At 38.2% G+C, this 21904-nt stretch overlaps 1 protein-coding gene across 4 annotated transcripts in view; it reads right to left on the bottom strand.

Annotated features, from left to right (window-relative positions):
• Nucleotides 1-5792: 5792 nt before the first annotated feature.
• The window catches only part of GPBP1 (GC-rich promoter binding protein 1), a 35195-nt gene continuing 19083 nt past the window's right edge, over nucleotides 5793-21904 (bottom strand). For 2 of the 4 annotated variants that reach the window (XM_063181513.1, XM_063181512.1), the window contains exons 5-13: nucleotides 20194-20317; nucleotides 19506-19729; nucleotides 18809-18875; nucleotides 16606-16790; nucleotides 15539-15664; nucleotides 14910-15074; nucleotides 11207-11391; nucleotides 7845-7947; nucleotides 6765-7174 (exon numbers count right to left, since the gene is read on the bottom strand). In XM_063181513.1, coding sequence (XP_063037583.1) covers nucleotides 6941-7174; nucleotides 7845-7947; nucleotides 11207-11391; nucleotides 14910-15074; nucleotides 15539-15664; nucleotides 16606-16790; nucleotides 18809-18875; nucleotides 19506-19729; nucleotides 20194-20317 — 1413 coding nt within the window. In that variant the 3' untranslated portion in view covers nucleotides 6765-6940. Of the gene's footprint in view, nucleotides 6733-6761; nucleotides 7175-7844; nucleotides 7948-11206; nucleotides 11392-14909; nucleotides 15075-15538; nucleotides 15665-16605; nucleotides 16791-18808; nucleotides 18876-19505; nucleotides 19730-20193; nucleotides 20318-21904 lie in introns of those variants that run through there. The other 2 variants (XM_063181516.1, XM_063181515.1) reach the window with 2 other exon arrangements.

Raw genomic sequence — 21904 nt, 5'->3', positions numbered from 1 at the left:
CTCATGATTCTGTGATTTGTAAAGTGGCACAAGAAAGGTACTCAAAGAAAATTAAAGTCAAGATTATAAACAGAGAACCTTGCTGAAAGCCAAGAAGCACAAGCATATGCAATCTTCAAGCCCTCCTAGGCATGTGTTACTGTTACATTTTTAATTGCACAAGCACATACCACTCACCTGGCAGGACATCAGGACACCTGCCTAACTCAGTATTTGGTTTTGACTTACTTAACACATCATCCCTGCCATGCACAAAACACAGAATTATTCCCCTCCTCTGGTACTTTGGTGCTGAGTCCTTCAATGTTAACTTACCTTGTGGTTAGCAAGCAGTATGGTCCATTTTCTTCAAGTCAATAAATTACCAAGGTTAAGGTAAGAATTTGCACAAACATCCACTAAAATCAGGATCTTGCTTGCTCATTGCTAAACCTGGCATATCACTATCAGCTTGTTCTCTCAACACTAATCAAAAGAAAAAGGAACAAGAGAACCACATCAAAACTCTACATAAACTAGTCAAGACATTAACCTTCTTACAATGAAACAGCATAATCTGGGATCATCACATACAACAAAAGTTGGCTGCAATCTAATGCAGAACCAGCCACTAACAGGCAGGGAGAATGCTTCTCTGTCATCAGAAGACTCACTTTCCAACTACACGATCAGAACAAAATTATTGCAGACCTTTATTTTTCAAAATTATGAGACTGTTTGCTCCCATTTGCCCTTATCACTGAAAACTTTTCCCCTCTTTTGTCCCTGAGTTCTCCACAACTATATCTGCCTTTGGCACATCTGCTAGGCTCTGCCAGCATGCAGCTGCATGCTGAGGGGCTTGGTCAGCCTGGGAAAACTGGTCCCACGGCATATTCAGCAGTAAATGACCAGGAACAGGTTCTTCCAGTGGAAACACAAGGTAACCATAATCACAGCCAGTGGAAACATAAGATAGCCAGTACTACCAGTTTCATCTACAACAATGTGCTTGTTTTTTCAGCAGTTTATAAAAGGAAAGACTAAAAATCAAATAATACTCAGTTGTAATTTATCTGGAACATTAAGATACTTACAAATCGCACTTTCAGAATAACTAATTCCTTTATCTCAATTATGAAAATGCATTTATTCTGTACAAAGATTATTTGTGCATGCCCACTTTGGAGGTGGACAATAAAAAAAAACTGAAGCAAAGAAAAATAAATGTTCACACGAGGATTTAGGAAAATAAAATTTACATTCATACTTGAGCTTCTTTCTGAAACAGCCTTCCAATGAATAAAGTAGTGTTTCTCAGCTTCTGGTAATGAAGCTTGGCATAAACAGCGGCTTGACTCAGCAGGCTGTTTATAGTGTATGTCAATTCCTTACAGATCAGCTCATTTCAGACAGCTTTCATTTTCATTATCCTTACAAACAACATGAATTGTTACCTAAAGCAATGTCATAGAAAAATAAAAAATTACCCAGTTGTTGAGGAAGAGGCCCTTCAGCCTGCCTATTATTTAAGGCAGGAAAAAAAATGTGATGCTCATGACAAGAACACCAGTAAAACCAACCAAGCACAAATGGCAGGCACAGAAAATAATTACTGCTAACAATTCTACAATGTCCCCTTGTATTACATTCAAATTCTAATAGAACACATCCATGCAACACAGTGCATGCACATGTATTCTAAACAACTCAAAGCTCTCTTTTTTACCTATCCATGATGCAGTCACTTAAGTTCAAACAGGAGGCACCTTGACTTGCTAAAGATGGTTCTGCAGCAGTCCTCAGCAGAAAGCAAGGGGAGATGGAATACACAAGAACAGCACAGAGCCCCCAGACTTTAAGTTATCACACAAAAGGAACAAGGAAGCCACAATACTAAAGCCACCATGCTGGATTAAGCTGGATCAGAGCTGCACACCATCTCCTGTACTGGCTACACCGAGTAGCTGACTGGAGGAAAAGCCGCACCACCTTCCCTGACACAACTCTGGTAACGCTAAGGCAACACCAGGCACCCTCTGGGTTCAGGGACAGCCAGGAGCCCTGTGTTGGTACCTAATGCACAGCTCTGTTTCAGGACCTATAGGCTTAAAAGATCACAACTCAGGATAGTACACCACCAGCCTGTTAAACCAGTAAAACGAAATAGCTCAGGTCACCAGGCTGGTCCAAGTTCTCAAGCATGTGCAATTTCCTGAAACAGTTCTCAAGTCTGACACTTCCTGGCAGAATGCGTTTGTTTCCCTTTGCTTCCCAAGCTGAAACTTAGTATTCACAGAAAGAGTTCTCTCCCCTCATCTCCTAAGGGGAACTCAAGTTCTCCATACTGACCCAAGCTCCATCAGTCTGTTAAGCAGATGCCTGCCTGGACATCAGCAATCATCACTTACCAAAAATACTCTTTCACTTCAAAGCTGTATATTTCATCTCCATAGAAGACAAAACTAAATGAGCAATTGCTCTGCAAGTATGGAATGGCATTTCTCTACGAAAATCATGCCAGTGCCAGGGAAATAAATAGCTGCATATTAAGAATATCCAAGAAGAATGAAGTCTACATAACAAGCCTACTGTTGGGTGTCTTTTCAGGAATTTAAGGAATGCATGCTGCTGTGGCCCTGTGAGACCTTCCACATCCATCAGAGGATCTGATCTGCACAAGGGACTACGGCAGAAGCTGACTGTGGTGCACACTGAACTCAGCAGTAAACTCCACTGACGCACTGGTTGAAGGAGTGAGTTTTTCTTCAGTCTGAAGATCTCTTCCAGATGGCAATCCAGTAAGAGAGACCAACCTCAGAATTTGCTTACAAATCTCCTGAGGAAGTGCAAACCTCCTGTGAGAGAAGAGTCTTTGGCACTATCCTGTGCCCCATCCAGAGCCAGACTGCTTTGTAGATCACTGCCAGTGCTGGTTTAGCAAATGCATTTCCAGGTACCTCTAAGGACAGCTGCAGAGTGATCCAGGCTACAAAACAAACCTCAGTTTGCAATAAAACTCCCCGATGAGCAAGAACAACAGCACGAGGAAAAGATGACCAGCTTGTCAGCACATTTATTATCCTAATGAGCCAGTAATCCTTGGTGTTCAAGTGCAATAATCCTTAATCAGATCAAAAGTTCCCTGCAGCTCAGTAAATTACCTCAGCTGCTGCCTAGCAGCAAACTGAAAATGGATAAACAAAGGCATCCTTGACTAAACTATACTTCCAGTTTCTAGCAGCCAGTAGTTTAAATGCATTTACTGAAAAATAGATATTCTTTTAAAAAGAAACACTGAAGTTGAAGTCCCCAACCTCAAATCAAGCAGATGTTTATCCCTCACAGGCAACTGTAGGAGAATAAAAATTCATTTCCTTCACACTTGGTAACATTTCTCAAAGACTGGGATGACCATTAAAATCTTCTTCAGACTCTTGACAAGGTCCAACGTGAATCCATGGACAACTTTACTGTAGTTTTAACAATTTCCACAAAGACAACTAGCTTCTTTTACACCTTAAGAGAGATAAAGGCCCTGTACAAGCCAGCGAGGGAGGCCTCTGGTCTTTCTGAATGAGGTGAAGGATCCCCAGCTCCCCATCATAAACTCAGGCACCCTCCATGCCAGCAGCAGGCTGAGAGTACATTCTCCATCAACAGCAGATCAGAAAAACCAGTGAGTGAGTGATCACTACTGTTTGCTTTTGAAGAGGGTTGGAACAGGGAACCAGGAATACATGGTTCTCCACCAATAAAGCCAGGAAGATGAAGAGAAATGCGACTTCAAATCATGTCTGCATACAGCCACCTGTGATTAACACCGCTGAAGTCAAGCTCTGTTAACCCAGCACTGACAAAGTATCTCCAAAGCTTACTAGTGCCCACTAAGGATATGGGCAAGTTTAGTCATCAACTTCTCAATCCTTTAACACAGACACCTGGTGAAGCAGAAAAACAAGAGAGGACTTATTCTGGGAATGGATCATGGTTTATGTATGAGAGAACAAAAAGGCCAATGCACTACTTAAATTGCCCTGGAAAAGGAACAAAGTCAAAGATGCATAAGGTTGCACTGTTAAATACTAGAGAATCCAATTTCATTCTTCTCTACATCATCAAGCACTGAAAAAAAGGAAGACGAACTGTACAATAAAATGCTTTCATACATTTTATGGAAGTATACTACAAAAACCAAACATTGTTTTGAGTGACATTTCGCAGGGAAAAAAAACTAAAAGAGTTCCCACAGTAAGTGACTAAAAGTTTCTTAAGGTGACACAGAAGATGATGGATACTCTACTCAGCTTTGTCACAAGCAAGTATAACATAAGGGAATCTAGTTCCTCAGTGGAAATATCAAATCTCACCCATTGCCACACTGCCATGAAGGGCCAACAGAAGTAACAGAGCAGGCAGATAACCATTTAAGCCAGGGGCCACACACACTTACGAGGAGTCTCTGAACTGGTAGAAACTACCAGAAATTAATCCACAAGTATCAGCAGACACAAGAGGAGAAACCAGTTCAGAGAAAAGTTATGAAGGCCATAAAAGTGTTTCACTCTACAAAGCAAAACCACTGCCCAATTCCTGTTACCTGCTTTGCCCACAGTTCATTATAATCAGTGCTTCCATTACCAGTTTCAGGATATAAACTAGCAAAGAAGAAGTACCAAGTATGACTAGTACTCCCACTTCCTCTAAAGATAATTTTCTCAATTCCAACTTGTAAATTTCCAAAGTCTATACAATTTTAACACAACTCTTCTATAATTACATTAACTTCTCAGAGAGTTAATTCCTGAGGTGACTGAAATAAAGTAAAACTGAATAAAGAAGGGGGAAAAGTCTACACCCTACTTTGAGAAATGTCAAGGAAAAACATTTTCACTTCCTATTAAAACAGTGCATCCACATATCACTATATAATTAAGCTAGGCAGAAGATCCTGTTTATAATATGTGAAAACCAAAAAGTGAACAAACTACAACCATGTGTCAAAGTCAGTAAAAAAAAATTCAGGAGAGGGATAGGAAAAAGGTGTATAAGGCATGCAGGTAGGAAAAACATCATTACAGATATGGCAGTTTTCTTTTTAAAAAAGAAACATTTTTATCCTCTTAAATTTAGATTAGAAACTGAGTATTTAAATACACCAGGCCAAAATTAACTACATCAACATTTGCAAGCAGCTTCTAATACAAAAAGTGACCTCTTGAAAAGAAATATCTATTTAAATTAACAATAAATAAAAAAGAGAAACATACCAAATTTGGCCCAAAATTGATGCCGCTTAAAAAAAAAAGTATTTTCCTAAAGAAATATGGACAGAATCTCAACTTTATAAATATTTTTGCTTTCAAGTTCTAAACTGCAAATAATTTACTATAAGAAGTAGTAGAATTCAAAAACATCTTGACAGGGAAGTGTCTATATATATATATATATATACACATATATATATGTGCTATATTATAAACTTATGCAACATCCCCAAGAGCAGTTGTGCTTATGAATTAATGCTACACAGGTTGCACAACCGTGGACAACATTTAAAGAACTAAAATAAACCAACTAAAACTATAAATAATACAATATTGGTTTTTAAATGTGAGATCACAAAGAAAAAGTCTTACACTGAGTAAGCAAAAGAGGTGGCTATTGCACACATATACTTCTGCTGCTATAAAAGCAAGATCTAGTGATGAAAGTATTTTTACCTTGCACTGAAATGCACAACTGCACTGCTGCCAGAGTACATGTAATATAAATGCAAACAAACTTAGCTGTTTTAAAAACAATACCCGTGATGCTGTGCAGTGAGGCAATACTCTGTAAATCATTTATTTCCCATGTAGTGGGCAAATCCAGTCACTGTAATGATTTTTCCACATGTTGAATAGTAAAATCAAACTGCTTATTTTCCCACGAGTCACTGTGAGAATAAGGATCTTGCTATACTCCTTAAAGCCTTCAATTTAAAAGTTAATTCTAGAAATTTGGAACTGTAACATCATGTCTTTTGCCATTAATAACAACGATAACACAACCAATGGCTAAAGAGCAGTTATTTGTAGAACAGTTCAACAACTCACTTAAGAAAGAGTTTTAGTGCACTTTGCTCATTTTAGCCAACATGCTACATTGCCCTTTTTGCATACAAAGCGGACTCATTGATTTCCACTGTAAGAAAAAAATGACTTGGCAAGCAAAACACTGTGACAAGCTACCCTTTTCTTCCTTAGATATTTTAAGACAGAAGCTTTGCAAGATATTACACAATCCTTTGCTTTTATTATTAAGTGAGAAAGTCTGATTTGTAACATTGTCACATTGCTAGTCAGAAATGCTTCAGTGATGGAAGTCAACACTGGGTTAACACAAGGCCTCGTTCTACGACATTCGTTTACAGAGAACTTATAACGATTTTCAACACACCCAACAGAAAATTCCTTGCTTCCTTCAGAAGAAAGTCCCATTATTCTTTCTGTAGTGGGCATGTTACTACATAAATGACAATTTTTGTTTTTGGACAAAACATCCCCAATCTTCACGAGAACAAATGGACTTCTACAGGTGTTACAGAAGTCTTCACACATCATCATCATCTGATGTATCACTGCTGCTTGTCTCAGAATCCTCATAATCCAGAGCAGGTTTGAAAGTGCTGTTTTTCCAGGGGCTAAATTTAAAATTACAGATGAGGCCATTTTTCAAAATGCCATTTTTCCGAAGGCCATTTTTTTGTAACTGAAATGTGAAAACATGACACATTTAGAGAAAGAAAATGCCAACACAACAATCTGTTGCAATTCAATACTCTTTGCATCTTCCCCTCTGGGCTACACTGGATCCACAGCTTTTCATATGTACACAGAAAGGATAACTCCCCTGTGAGCCTTCACCTCTGGCCAGCCACCAGTATCCCAGTGTCTCCAGCTGTGCTGAACTCCTGCAGTCAATGAGAGCTCACCCTGCTCTCATCCATGTCCCCACATATCTTGCCCCAGAGATCCTTTCTCCCAAATGGTCTCTCCCTGCAATCCAGTCCCCTTTCCCACAGTGCTGCAAACATCTGTGCTAAGAAGGACAAAGGACAATAGAGAAGGGGCCCAGAAGAGATGCTGCAGACAGGAATGGGTATCTCAGCAATTGGAAATTCAAAGATACTGAAGAAAGGAAACAGCTGATTCTGCAAAAAAGAAAGGAATTACTGCATTTTCAATGTCATGCAGAATGCGTGCACTAAAACAAGCACTTGAAATTTTAATATTCCAATATTAAATTATTAATATTTCAAATAATATTGGAATTACCAAATGTTTACACTATTCTCATTTCTGACTTTTTCTCACTGACCCCACCAGGTATACTCAATACTCCTAATAAAAAAAAAATAAAAATTAAAAAAAAAAGAAGGAAAAGTCAGAAAAAGATTACTTTTTCATACTTTGTTACTAGTAAATTAAATGTCTCACAATTCAAAAAAAAAAAAAATTGCAGCTCTCAGGGTACCATGAAAACTGCACAAAAAACAAAAACCTTGAAAGAATGAAAGAAGAATCTCTTTCCTTAGGCTAAGCTAAGGAGCTTGAAAGCCTGTGCACTTCTACCTCCAACAATACTTAAAGTACTCAGAAGTACACCCTAACCTTCCCTTGATGCTTTGTGAATAGGCCTGAGCTACAGTCAGCATTGGTACCCAATTTTTCTGAAGCAACTATACTTCCAAAAGCACAGTACTGAAATGGTACTGCAACAGCAACATCCCTAATGATCAAAATTACTGCAGATCCTCCTCAAAGGAAGGCATCAAGGGTAACTAACTGCAGGTTTATAATGGAAAATTAACTTAGTTTTACCTGTTCACTAATGACTTGAAACTCCCTCATCTCATCCTCAGTTAGTGGAGCACATGTTTCATCATTTTCACTGTCTTCCTGCCAGCCCATCTCCTTTAACAACCTTTAAATTAAGAAGGACAACATTAGGAATTTGCTACACACACTCAAACACTTCAAGCTCTGCCTACATACATGTCTGAAGACCTGTAACAAATGCATTGATTAATCAGCCAGTATTTTTTTTAAACAAACTCTCACATAAGTGTGAGTTCAAAGTCTTGTAAAAGCTATGTAAAGCAGAGAAGCTGAGTTTTCAGGTCCCTTAAAGATGACCCTATCCAACCATCATATGTGGTAAAAACTGTACTTTCATTCTAAGGCAAGAGATCTGTGTCAGAACAGTAAGAATGTGTTTTCTTAACATAACTTAAAGCTGTCAGTGAAGCAGCAATGTATTCACTCCCCTGACAATAATATGAAGAGACAAAGACACACTGATGGAGTCTGCAGGTTTTCCTGAATAACAAAGCAGAGGAAAGCATAAGGAATATTGGTGGTGTCCCCTCAATGGAATGCAATGGCCTCATGTGATTTATTTTTTATAGCACACGCTAATATCAAGAGCTGTGTCAGGTTTCTTTACAATTGAGTCTCAGCCAACAGCACATGGTGGTTTTTCAGCTCAAACAGCTAGGAGTGGATTTTGGGATAAGGGGAAGAAATGAGGAGAAAAGCTTAGTTACGAGAGGAGTCTAAGATATACAAAGATGCAATAATCAGCATGTTTTGGCTAGTTCCTAAAGAAGGATGGCAGTATCTGAGCAGGAAGAAAGTGGTTTTACATTTGAAGATGGCATAAAAACAGGGATTATCTGAAGGTGAAGATACTGTGACATTTAACAATGAAGGCATTAAGTTTGCTTGCTGCAAAGTTTTTTCCAAAAGGATTAGCACCTTCTTCAGGTAAACCAGGTATCTTTTGACCTTAAACATTAAAACAGACTAAAGTTATTTTACAAAAAACAAAAAGGTTTCTAAAATGTATGCCAGAACTGACACTTAAGAGCTAAAAAACAGTGAATATATTAAAATAGCAAGACAAACTCACAGTTGACACCACATACCAGGCACTTCATTTAGGCAGACAGCAGCAAAAAATGTCATCACAATCCTCCCCACAAAGAACTCTATATCCCAATACAGTGAGTGGATGCGCACTGGGAAAACTTGCATTTTTAGAACTGTAACAAAAGCCTGGAATGGTAGAAGGAGAAAGCTACTCTGCTTAAAAAAAAGTCAGTAGGACAGTAACAGAAATAGAAATTGTATCCTCTGTTGCATTTGGACCAAATTGGAAAGCACAACAGGCAGGAATAATCAAGTCATCCAAAACTCTAAGAGAATATATTGTACAGAAAAACACAATGCTCAATGCAGTTCAATGACAGCTGACCTTCAGTTTTACTGCAAGCAAGCTCAGACATAAGCATGGCATTCAGTGAAGTAAACAGCTACAGAGCTTCTGTTAATGTAAGTAAAATTTAGGCTAATAGCTAACTAACTTTAAAGCAACAGTCTGTAATGTTAGCACCACTCTCCCTTTAAACTGACATCATTCTAGAATGGTTAGAAGGATGAACTACATTAAAAAATTACTTTGGATTAGCCAACCTGATACCAACAGGATTGCTGCACGTTGGAAACTTCCCCAGCAGGAAGGAAGCCCTTTTTGTACCAAATGTGCCAATACTTTTACTAGGCATGCAAAAGTAACCTGGGAGCTAAGGTGGTGACCCATTGTGCAATTTACCACAAAAAGGTTTACCACAACATCTGTCCACATGTGTGCTGAGCTCACAGCCAAAGCACTGTGGCAATATGGACACACAGCCTCTCTGGAATACCACAGAAGAAAGACATTTGCCCAGAAATCCTAACAAGACTATTTAAAGTAATTTGAATTGAAAAACTAAGAGTTAGATTTGACTCCCACCCGCCAGCCAAAAAATCATGAGCCTCTAGTGGCCATAGATTTCCCAGACTCCCAGAATATCCTGAGTTGGAAGGGATCCACAAAGAACGTGGCATCCAACTCCTGGTCCTGAACAGAACAACCCCAAGAATCATACCCTGTGGCTGAAAATACTGCCCAAACACTTGAACTCTGTCATGCTTGGTGTTTTTTGGAATCCTGTTCCAGTGCCCAACTATCCTCTGGATGAAGAACATTCTGTCTTTCTCAAAGTCACAGATTTTCTCCCTACAATGGCAAGCACCATTTTCCATTTTTGCTATTCCAAATTAATATCTGGCAAGTTGAAGTCCCCCATTAGGACAGCAGCAGTTGATTCAGAGGTGTTCCTTAACTCCTTAAAGGACAGTCAGTGTCATCATCCTGGGTGAGTGGCCTACAGTGGACTCCAACAATGACATCTGCTTTTGTTTGCTCCTTAATCCTTATCCAGAGGCCCATAACCATGCCATCACCAGCCACACGCTCCAAATATTCCACTCCATCCATTAGATACAACACCACTCCCACACCTCTCCTGCTGTCTGTGCCTCCTGAGGAGCATGCCCCATCCACAATGCTCCAGTGACAGAACTCATCCCACACAGAGTCACTTATGGCAGTGATGTTGCCAATGGTGGGGAAAAAAGGAACAGAGCAGGGTGCCTAGTACTCTTCATCCTCAGGAGGCACAGAGGAAATGAAAGTTTCTTCTACACGCACTACAAAATGAAGTGTTGTCTAGTCCAATGTATAGACTATCACTGAAAAAAAATCTCTCTAAACTATAAGAATCTGACAGAAGACTGGGCCATGATTATCCAGCAGCATAATTCTCATATCTACCAAATGCTACTGCAGTTGGATTACTGGGATAATAGAATTGTTTCAACCATTTTCATGAAATTACTTTCTCACCTTCCAGTGGACTGTCTTGTGATATCACCAATAGTGTCAACAAGTCAGCTACAAAAATAATTAACTACTTTAATAATGATTAAAAGCTCACTGAAGTTTTATATAAGATGCAACACTTAAAATATTTTAATTCAAACATCAATTACATGTATTGTTCCTCCCAGACACCTAGACCAAAATCAGAGGGATGAAATCACTATGTAGTTTGCTATATTCTTTATTAAGAAATAAACTTTTTTTACTTAAAAATTGGATGTAAATCAGTACACAGGTCTAAGAAACAAAGTATATCTCATGTTAAATCAGTACATGTCTAAAAGATAAATTTTACATTAGTCAAGAAACATTTTATGCTTTCTCAGTTTTCAGATTCTGACTTCTGCACTAGCAAGAACTTATGAACATGCTCAGCTATCATGAAGAAACACTCTATGTTTTATATAGTACATACCTATGCTCTGCCTCAAGTGAGCTTGAAAGAACATTTGCCTGAGGGAAAGCTGAAGACTGAATGATCTGCTGAGGTGTAATTGAAGCATTGCCATTCTCCTGCAGAATCTCATTTTCAAAGTTTTGGTTTATATCTCTCTCATGATGAGAACTGTTGTTGTTACGGAAGCTGAAGGACTCATCATCCTAAATACAAAAATAATTTTACATTAAAAATGTAAAAGTGAATTCCATCCACAAGTACATATCCAGATGTGCTGCAATTCAGTAGTTCTGTTTAGTTTAAATTAAATTTAAATGGAGAGACTCTGTACTTCACAGGTACTTCACTTCTGTTCTGGCATTTGCAACACCTGCATGCTACAGAATTCCTAAGATACACTACTGATTAAATAATGCAGAAAGCACCTCACAAGCTTTTCCCCAAATTTTTTTCCTTCAAAGTTTCATACGTATATTAAAATTCAAATGTACTTCAGCTGTTCTTCATACTTACAGAAATAATGGACTGTTGAATTTTTATTGTTCCTAAGTAAATATCAGAGCTGTATGTGGCAGAAGTAGTCTGAAAATATATGAGTTCTCAAGTTTACTTGGTCTAAGGGACAGGTCACAACACCCATACTGCAAATTCTCTGCCATGAATTCAGAAAGACTGCAGAGTGCTCTTTGAATTCAGACGAGCTCACTTACACACATGCACTCAACCCTAGCTTCTCAGGCTGTTGTGAACACCAACTGGAAATTACTAGACATTAAATACAAATCAGGAAGAAAATTTATTTACAAAGACAACTGTTCAGGTTCACTCAAAGATTAAAAGGTCTTTAGTCTATAAACATGAGGTATTTCTTTCTACTCTACTCATTCAGCAACCCATAATTCGTATTTATGAATGAGCTGAATAGCCTCAGAAGTCTTACCAACTGTAAAAAAAAAGAAGAGTAGAATCATTATTAGTTAAAACCTTCTCAATAACAAAATCCCTAAACTGAGCATATAACAGCATTACCCATAGCAGGAGGAAATAATGCAATCTTCTGCACCTGTAAGAAATCATACTTTAGAGCACAGGATCAACACCACCATCGTTTCCCTCCCACTCATATGCTGTCTGCTTTCAGAAAGATTAGAACAGTCAGCAAGATATTGTTAATATCCCAGTAAACACACATTCAGCAGTTACATTATATGCCTGAAGAATATGTCACATAATACCAAGAAAAATTTATAAATTTACTAAGCAGTTCTGTAGGACAAACCAGCTTCTTCCAAGTGTGATTCAGCTGCTGAGTACAATTTGCCTCATTATTTCATAATTCTGAATCTCTAGATGGTTCCTAAGATCTTTATAATCTTAAATCAAAATATTTGTGTATTTCCTGAACACATGAACAAAGCTATCCCCAATATCCATTTCAGGGTACTCAGTCACAGAATACCTAATGAAAAGATGTAGGACTTTCTTAGCTGACACATACAGCTAAGTTATACAGTCCCATTACAGCAAATTGCATTTTGCTTGAAAAAGGATCAGGGTCAGTAAAGTCAATTTCACTTTTAACAGCAATGTACACTGGCACTGTTTCCTTTTTAATATCTCAAAAGCCTAATATCACTTCCTCAAAACCATTTGTTTATCTGGCTGATTTCTAATTTATGGGATTTTTTGTTTTAATAAGACATTTTAAACCACTCATTTATAGCAAACAGGCTTGTAAGCACCTCATTCTGAATAATAAAGTACTTATCTTCACCTGGACTATGATAACTGGTATGATAACTTGGTGGCTGGTAGCATTTGACACAAATATTCTCTAGTATCAATCGAACACTGCATAAATCAATTCAGACTGAGAGAAACCTGATGCATATTATACCCAGCCTTATAGGTCTTCAAGCTCTCAATTAGTTAGAACCAGTGGTTTATGCATATAGTGAGCTATTGCTCCTTTGATTAGATAAGAATAGAGAACTTCTGGCTACCTAAACACTAATTAGAAAGGAAATGGTTTGAGAAGCATTGAGAAGCAGAACAAACTTTTTTGTTTTGTAGGATAACTAGCAGCCAGGGTATGAAATACTTCACAAGTCTGTTGGGACTAGGTGGGATTCACACAAGAGTACAGAGGGAGTCAGCAGTTCACTGAGCTACTTTCCATCATTTACCAGCAGCCCCGGATTACCAGAGAGGTCCCAGGCAACTGGAGGTTGGAAAACACGATGCTCATTCGCAGAAAGTATTGGAAGGAGATTCCAGGGAACTACAGGCATGTCAGACTTGTCGTGGTACCAAGGAAGGTAGACCTTCTATGACCAGGGGATTGCTTAGGGGATGAAGAAAATGTGGATGTTTTCTGCTTAAACTTCAATAAAACCTTTTCTTTCACACAGTATCCCAGAGAATTCTGCAGAAGCTGTCAGCCCATGGCTTGGAGAGGGGCACTCTTCACTGGGTAAAAACCGCCTAGGATGGCTGAGTCCAGACAGTGGTGGGTGGCGAGTGGAGCCATATTCAGCTGGCAGCCGCTCATGGGTGGGGCTCCCCAGGGCTCTCTACTGACCACTTTATCAATGATTTGACAAGTGCGCCTCAGTCAGTTTACAGGTGACACCAAAATGGGTGAGAATTCTGATCTGCTGGAAGGCAGGAAGGCTCTGCAGAGGGGTCTGGACAGGATGGATCAACAGGCCAAGGCCAATGGTGTGAGGTTCAACAAAGCCAAGTGCCAGGTCCTGCCCTTGGCAGAGTGGCTGGAAAGGAGCTGGGGGTGCTGGTGACAGCAGCTGGACATGAGCCAGGCTGTGCCCAGGGGGCCAAGAAGGCCAATGGCATCCTGGCCTGGATCAGCAAGGCTGTGGCCAGCAGGGCCAGGGCAGGGATTGTCCCCCTGTGCTGGGCCCTGCTGAGGCCACACCTCCAGTGCTGTGTCCAGGGCTGGGCCCTCACTGCAGGAAAGGCCCTGAGGGGCTGGAGAGAGCCCAGAGAAGGGCAATGGAGCTGGGGCAGGCTCTGGGGCACAAGTGCTGTGAGGAGCAGCTGAGGGAGCTGGGGGTGTTTGTCCTGGAGAAAAGGAGGCTCAAGGGAACCTCTCACTCTCTACAGCTGCCTGAAAGGAGGCTGTGGCCAGGTGGGGCCAACACCCTGACAGGACACAAGAAATGGCCTCAAGTTGTGTGAGGGGAGATTCAGGTTAGACACCAGGAAGACTTTCTTCATAGGAAGACTTTCTACCACAGGAAGGGTAGTCAAGCACTGTAATGGGCTGTCCAGGGAAGTGGCTGAGTCACCATCCCTGGAGGTATTTAAATGCCATTTAGATGTGACACTTGAATACACAGTTTACTTGCAGGCTTGTCAGTACTGTTAATGGTTGGACTTGATCTCAAAGGTCTTTTCCAATATAAATTAATGCATGATTAGTTTACTAAGCCTAATGTATCTTTTTGTATTGTTGCTAAAGACACACAAGTACTTAAGTCATCAACATGCACTAAAAGATACTGCAGAAAGACAAAAAGAAACTACAAACCAGCACTGGAGGAAGAGTAGTACTTGGAACAATGTTTTTAAATTAATTAAAAGGTAATTCCTTTCCTTCATTTAAGGATCTATAGACCAACAGCTATTTACAGCAAAATTAGAAGTAGTTTATCATTTGTCTGAAACCTACTGGATCTACAGCAAGTATGAACAAAATTACCTTCTCTTGTCCATCATGATTCTCATCTTCATGTTCCTCTTTCACTCTATCTCTTTTCAATGCTTTCAAAAATTCACTCTTCTTATCAGTCCGCATTCTTGTCAATTTTGTTAAACGAAGCTGACCACATTTGTCAACAGGGGATGAAGAATTTGACCGATTGCACTAGTAAAGGAAGTCAGAAAAAGAAAGAATGTTAGAAACATGTTCATTCAGAAAAATTTTAATTAAAGACACAGGTACCTGTTCTTTCAGATTTCACATATATTCACAGTCAAAAGTAGAGGGAAGATCGGTATTTTGGTATAAACAGTTTGCAGATGTAAACCCAGAGATGCAGCTTTATGGAGCACTGCTAGTGAACAGTGGGCCTTCTGAAACATGTAACACCTTTAGCAGTTTTAAAGTCTAAAAGCATCAGGCTGTATTTTCTGATGTGGTTTTTTATTCTAAATCAAACCTACAAAGGAAACGGCAGTATTTTGAGGCCAGTAATGCGCATTTCACCTTTTCTGAACGTTAAGTTCCAAAAAAACCCATATTTAATACAATTCTGTATAAAATTTACTGGCCATCCTCACTTAAGCAAATTAAATGTTTTATAAATTTTATTACAGCTACTACTTTACCTCTTTCACTGAATTTTGTGTTACGGCAAATGCCTTGACAGTTGATTTGAAAGGACCATATGCAGATTCATGAGGAAACACATTCCCAAGTTTATTTTCTTTTGCTTGGCTTTTCCACTGTGTGGGCTAAACAGAGAAGTAAAGAGTAATTAACTACAAAAGGATTCTTTTCAAGAATCTTCAGAAAAATGATTAAGCAAAAGCAAATCATAACTGCAACCTTAATGTAGTGCAAACATCTGTTTTCTTGTGGAAAAGAGGCTGTTTATGAGCAATTCATCTGCTCATAAATATTGTTCACGCTGTTTATATAAAAACTAAAATTTCAAAACAATTAAGATCCTTATATTTGAGGTATCGAAAATGAAATATGGGACTTCAACAGCTGAAAGTATTATTTTAGATTCAAAAATGTTACAGAGTTAAGAACTAATCCACCATATGCTCCCAAGAGCTCAGAAAAATTCCTGAAACAAAAAAATATAGATTAAACCAGTGAGAATAGTTCAGTTGGTTAGAGACTGGTGATAATAATGCCAGGGTTGTGGGTTTGAAGTCCATATGGACCATTCATTTAAGAGCTGGACTTGGTGCCTTCCAACTCAGAATATTCTGATTATGCATATGGAAAGTTGCATTTGGAAACAGACCAGAATGATACTACTAAGTTATAATGGCATCTCTGTCTATAACTGGGATAAATTCTGAAGGTAATATTATGCTGACTATATTTCTGTACAATGTACCTAATTTTGTTCTGCTGAAATCATACATACAAAAGGGACTGCTATTCCTTAAGTTTAAACCAGCATTTTTACTCTCACTTGTACAGCTGCTGCACTTCTCAAAAGTGGCAGATGGGAAGCAAAGAGAACGAAATTATAATTTAAAAAGAAAACTGCAAAAAAAAAGTTATTTCTATTCATTTTTGGGGTGTGTTGCATTTTGCAAGTGTTGAATACATGATAATCTAGGAACAGTACTGTCAGGGATGAAATAAACACACTTGGAATCACAGCATGATTTTTCTAGGCATGTTTTTTGTAACACTGGTATCCAATACTCACCTTTGCAGGTGGAGTTACAGGTTTGGGGACTAATCCTTTATAAACACTTGTGCCAGTTCCATTCCTTACCGGCTGCGAGTGAAGAGTTCCCACTACTGGGAATCCAGACATCCGCAGTTCTTTTGTACTGCCCTTTTTAATGACCAGCATTCTCTGAGATCTAGATTTGGGATTTAAAGGGTACTCTGGAAGAAAAAAAGAAGTGTGTATATATATAGATATATCTCTGTGTGTGTTTGTGTGTGCCTGTGTACACAACTCACTAGTTTTTATTTCATAAGGTACTGGAACAGCCATATAATTCAGAGCAAACAGGCATAAATCAAGAACTTAAATCAGTATTAGCTCCACAAATAACATACTGTGAAAACCTGGAAAAACACAGGTTCCTGTTGCATTTTCTACAGTCATCATTTTAAAAATATTTCACTTGGCAATGCAGGAACTGCACTTTTCAAAAGAAAATATATTCTTCAAAGAAACCTGCTACACATTTCTAGAGACTCCTGTGTAGTAATTCTACAATCAAAATACTGTTAGTTGTTGATAGTTACTCAAACTTCACAAGAGTTTATGGCTTTCATATTCCCCTTAAGACTTCCTAAAGAATAATTAGTTATATATTTATTAACAGCTCAATTTAGAGCTCTGCACTGAGGTTCTATAAACATGAGGCAAGATGTGCACTACACATTAGACCATGGCAATGACCAGTTTCTCTAGCTCCATGCTTCAGATGGACATAACAGGAAAAAAATTCCATGTTCATTGGAGAACAAATGAGGAGACAGACAAATTAGTCAGCTATCAAACTAGAGAAACTGCCATTTAGCAGTATTAAGGAACATCCATTAAAAACAGTTCTAAAATTTTCAAAAAGAAAAAAAATCTTTTTTTGTACATGCATTCCAACATTAAGAGCCTTTTCAAGGATTATCTCCTCTCCCTGCAAGCAATTCTACTTCACTATACCCTCGGTTTAAAAAAAAAACCAACAAACCCTATCTTAAAAGAATACATGACTTTTGCTTTGTTTAGCAGATAGATGCTACAAAATAGTTATCATAACTGTAAGTTTAATTCTCATTAAATCTCATAACAAGATTTTTCATAATATTTACAGGCTCCCATCACATATACACAACGTAAAATGGAATCTAAGAGATGTCTATGTTTTTAACAGATATTAGAAGGGATTGTAACACTCCTCTATCCTGAAAAATTTTTCCTTCTAAAAGGAATAATAACAGCCTTCAGTTTTTCAATTACAAAACAAGACTCTTTTATTGAAAGATAGGTTATCACATGAAAGCTGCTAACAACACAAAACCAGAAAGCTGTCCAATTATTTATGATGCTGTAAAGGTCTGCAGCCACTGGATATTTACATTGAGGGGGTTGGCCTATATCTAATATTACTTTAGCATGCAAAAAATACTGGTTAAGTATGAGTAAAGAATCAGCAAATTAAAATATCTTTAAAATCTCAGTATTAGCAGTAGTCTAAGTAGACAAGTAAATTGATGTTTAATTAATTTTTTTAAATAAAGAGAAATATCCGTATTTTGGGTACATTTACTTTAAAACCCTTGCCATCTGAAGCTACCACCTTCTTGGCGTAAACAACTGAAAACATAAAGCCCATCAGAATTGTAAAGTGTTCGCCACATACTCAGGTGTGTGAAAACAATCCAGACTACCAGTCTCCTCAATGCCCCTGCCCAGGATTGTATTTGTCATACAAACAATACACAAACAACCAACAGCATAAGACATTTGTTTCCAGAAAGAGACCTTAAATCTCTGCAAGCTAAACTACACTTCCAGCTCTCCCAGGTTTCTCTCCAAATTCTTCCAACTCATTTTACAAAGCCTTCAGCTAGCAATCAATACCACTTATTTAGGTGACCAACCTTCATTGCACTTCCTCTTGAAAATAAAGGTGAAGATTTCTTGACATCTTTACAAAAAAAGACGTATACTTGTTCTGGGAAAGAGTATTAGTTGTGGTAGCATCTACAGACTAGCTAACTGATACGCATATGGAAGTGCTACCTGTTAACAAAAAGATACCTACATTGTAATAATATTGAAGTCTTCTCAATCTATACTTTTAGAATTCTAAAAAGAGGCTTGTGTTTCAAATAAAACAGCTTCAGATATCTGCTATGTTTTTGCATTTAAAAACATCAAAAATACTCACCCCACACACCTGCAGCTAGAGATTTATTCTGGTTTGGTTCCCTCTCATAGTCAGGATTTAAAGATGGCTGAAAGAAAGTTTTGTCATTTTTAAAAAAAGTAACCCTTGAACTGTGGGATGAATGAACTAAAGAATCACAATAACACCAGCAGCATGACCTCTGCTGACAGACTAAACACCTCCCCCAGGAACCAAACAGGAAAATGTTTACTTGTTTCTCCTCTCCAACAAAATATCTCAGGCAGCAGCCAATGCCATTATATGACAGCAGCAGAAAAAGCAAAAAACCAGCCATGTATGTTTCTTCAAAGAGTAAGATCACCCTTCCCCTTATATCCCAACTGCAGGTTAAAGCATCAGAGCTCAAAGGCCACAGGCATGAAAATTACTTTTGTTACTATTTCAGATTCCAATAAGGTAACTGTGTAGAATTTAATACATACACGTACCACAGCAGATAGGAATCCAACTGTAGTTTCACTTAAATACACAAATAACAATAATAAACATATAGTGAAAAATCTGGTTATAAAATGAGAAACAAGTTATTAGACAAACTACCAACACTCCCTTACCTACAGAAAATTCCTTACATGATGATCTGAAACTGGTGAAATCTCATGAAGCGACTTGTAATGGACAAAATGGTATTTGCAGACAAATGAAACCTTTTGAATTGTAATTACAATTTACTTACGAAGTCCTCAGCCTCAAACTGGTTGGTTACTTCTTTTACTTCCTTTTTCTGGGTTTCATTACCAAGTACACTGTTTTCACGCAGTCCCTGGCCTTTTCCACAATGGAAGGTGCTGCTACGAGTACGGGAACCTCCACCATGGTACCCTCCACGTTGGTTTATATTTTCTGGAGCATTTCTGCCTTGTGAACGCCAGCCATTCCTCTCTTTTCGCCCAAAATGCCCTTGGATTTTAAAATTTTAAATAAATGTAATTACAAACCATTTAAAAATAATATTTTACTCTGCAGAATTGTTTAAAAAGTTGAATCACAAGCTCTATACACTGGGATACAATAGCATAGGAAACAAGTTTTCATTCACATAAGCAGCAGGGAAGGATCTCACAAAACTGTGCCAGAGAGAAAATAGCCAGCCAATGCTACAACAAGTCAACCTCTTTTTCTGGCTACTCATTTTATATGTTGTTGGCTAGAGTATTAGCTCAACACTCGTATTCTACACCTGGAATTGCATCACTTTAGCCAACCCTTATGCTCACATCCTCTCCCAGATTAGTCTTTCCATTACCTCTCTTTCACTGCAGAAAAAGCATTTAGCACACATGAGCTGTCATCATCAGACTTCCTTTTAGCTAGTGCTACAAAGAAATGACACAAACATATTCACAGTGTTCCATAAATTATACCTCCATTTGGCCTTCCAGTGTTAGGATCAAACCCTTCCGAAGAATTGTGTCTTCTGCGATTTGCTTCATAACGATTCTCTGCCCATGAAAAATTTTCAGAATGTTTCTCAAAATTCAGTGATGACTGCAAAGGAGCATAAATGGTAGACCTGGTTGCTAACAACTTAATCATCAGAACTGTAACATGCACATTGTTGACAGTATATAATTCATTCTTACAAGAACTTTGAATGACAGACAATGCAGCAGTGCTCTCACGCAGAGCTGTGTCACCATCTCTCAGGCTAACAAAGTGGAAGCTGCATCTTCTGATCCAGGACACTGAAACAGCCCTTAAGTCACAAGCCTGTGACACAAGGTAAGAAGTGTCTACTTTGTTTTGGCAGCAAAACAGAGCAAAAGTGACATGTGTTGCAGCAGAAGAAATTTTTTTTTAAAAGATAAGAAAGGACAGAAGATCACAACTTGGAAGGCTGAGAAGAAGTCTGGGACCTTAATCTGGATTTTCAGAGACTACATACAGGCATTCCATAGAAAGCAAGGAATCCCTTCCACCCCAGGCAGCTATACTCAAACAAAACTTAATTCACTAATCTTGTCATTATTACAATTTAAAAAGGAAAATACAAGTAGTTATGAAATACTAATAAAATCTAGAATCAGAAGTGCCCAGATTCACAAAGATACTTCAAATTTTCAGCTTATAAGCACACATTAAAAATTTTTAAAGAAATAAATCTTTAATATATCAGTAGGAAGTAGTAAACTAAAATCTTATCTTGAAAACAGCACCAAGAAATCAAACTACATCCTGACTAGAATTCATACCTAAAGGGATTAAACCAAAAAACATTTTTCCTTACACAACCCATATCTTCCTTATAACTTCTCTCTGAGTGTACCTTTAAACTTACTTCCTTCTTCCCACCTAACCCACACAGGAAATCACACACACAAAAAAATATCCCCAAAGCTCTATGGAAAACGCCCCTGTAGAGCTCAAGGTGCTGTTCAATATTCACTGCTTAAAATTCAAACTCAAATAAGCATGTCGACAAAAATCAAAGCAGGTATTTTTAGACTGTTAATTTTGAGAAGTCAAATGTACAGGGACTACCCTCTCAATCAGAGACATGGGACATGAATTACTTGACAAACTCTCCTTGGAGAGAGCAAGACCAGAAGACTGCAAAAAATTGTTAAAATAAAAGTACTTTAAAAATTAAATTTTTTATCTAAATATTAATCTAAATATTTACGTGAAAGAAAATCCTTAAACAGATTTTGACTGAGCTGTCAAAAATTTCAGAAAGCACTAGATCTGCCAATCTTAGGTGAAATTTTAGAAGATACTTCATGTGTTCATTTACATACAACAACCTCTAAAGATTGTTTTTGGAATTCAACTTTCTTTTTTGTATGACCTTCAAAACAATCAACGTTTTTACACAGTATAACTGACAGCATTTTATATGTTGTGTTTGAGACGTACATGCTACCAGGAATCCGACGCTTCTGAACTGTGTGCAAAGATCATGCAGTTTGCATTTTCCCCACATGATGGAGATACCTGCCTATGAAGCCTCTCGAGGCAGAGATGACAGTAAGCTTCGTAATCAAAAGGAAATGTATTGATTACTTCTGTAAGTTGAGAAACTATCTGACTCAGTTCAGCCAATCAAGAAAAAGGGATAGAAACAACATAGATTTT

Source organism: Melospiza melodia, chromosome Z (genome assembly GCF_035770615.1).
Source record: "Melospiza melodia melodia isolate bMelMel2 chromosome Z, bMelMel2.pri, whole genome shotgun sequence".
In the NCBI taxonomy this organism is placed as follows: Eukaryota; Metazoa; Chordata; class Aves; order Passeriformes; family Passerellidae; genus Melospiza; species Melospiza melodia.
The sequence above is the reverse complement of the archived record's forward strand: the minus strand, read 5'-3'. Positions and strand labels throughout refer to the sequence as shown.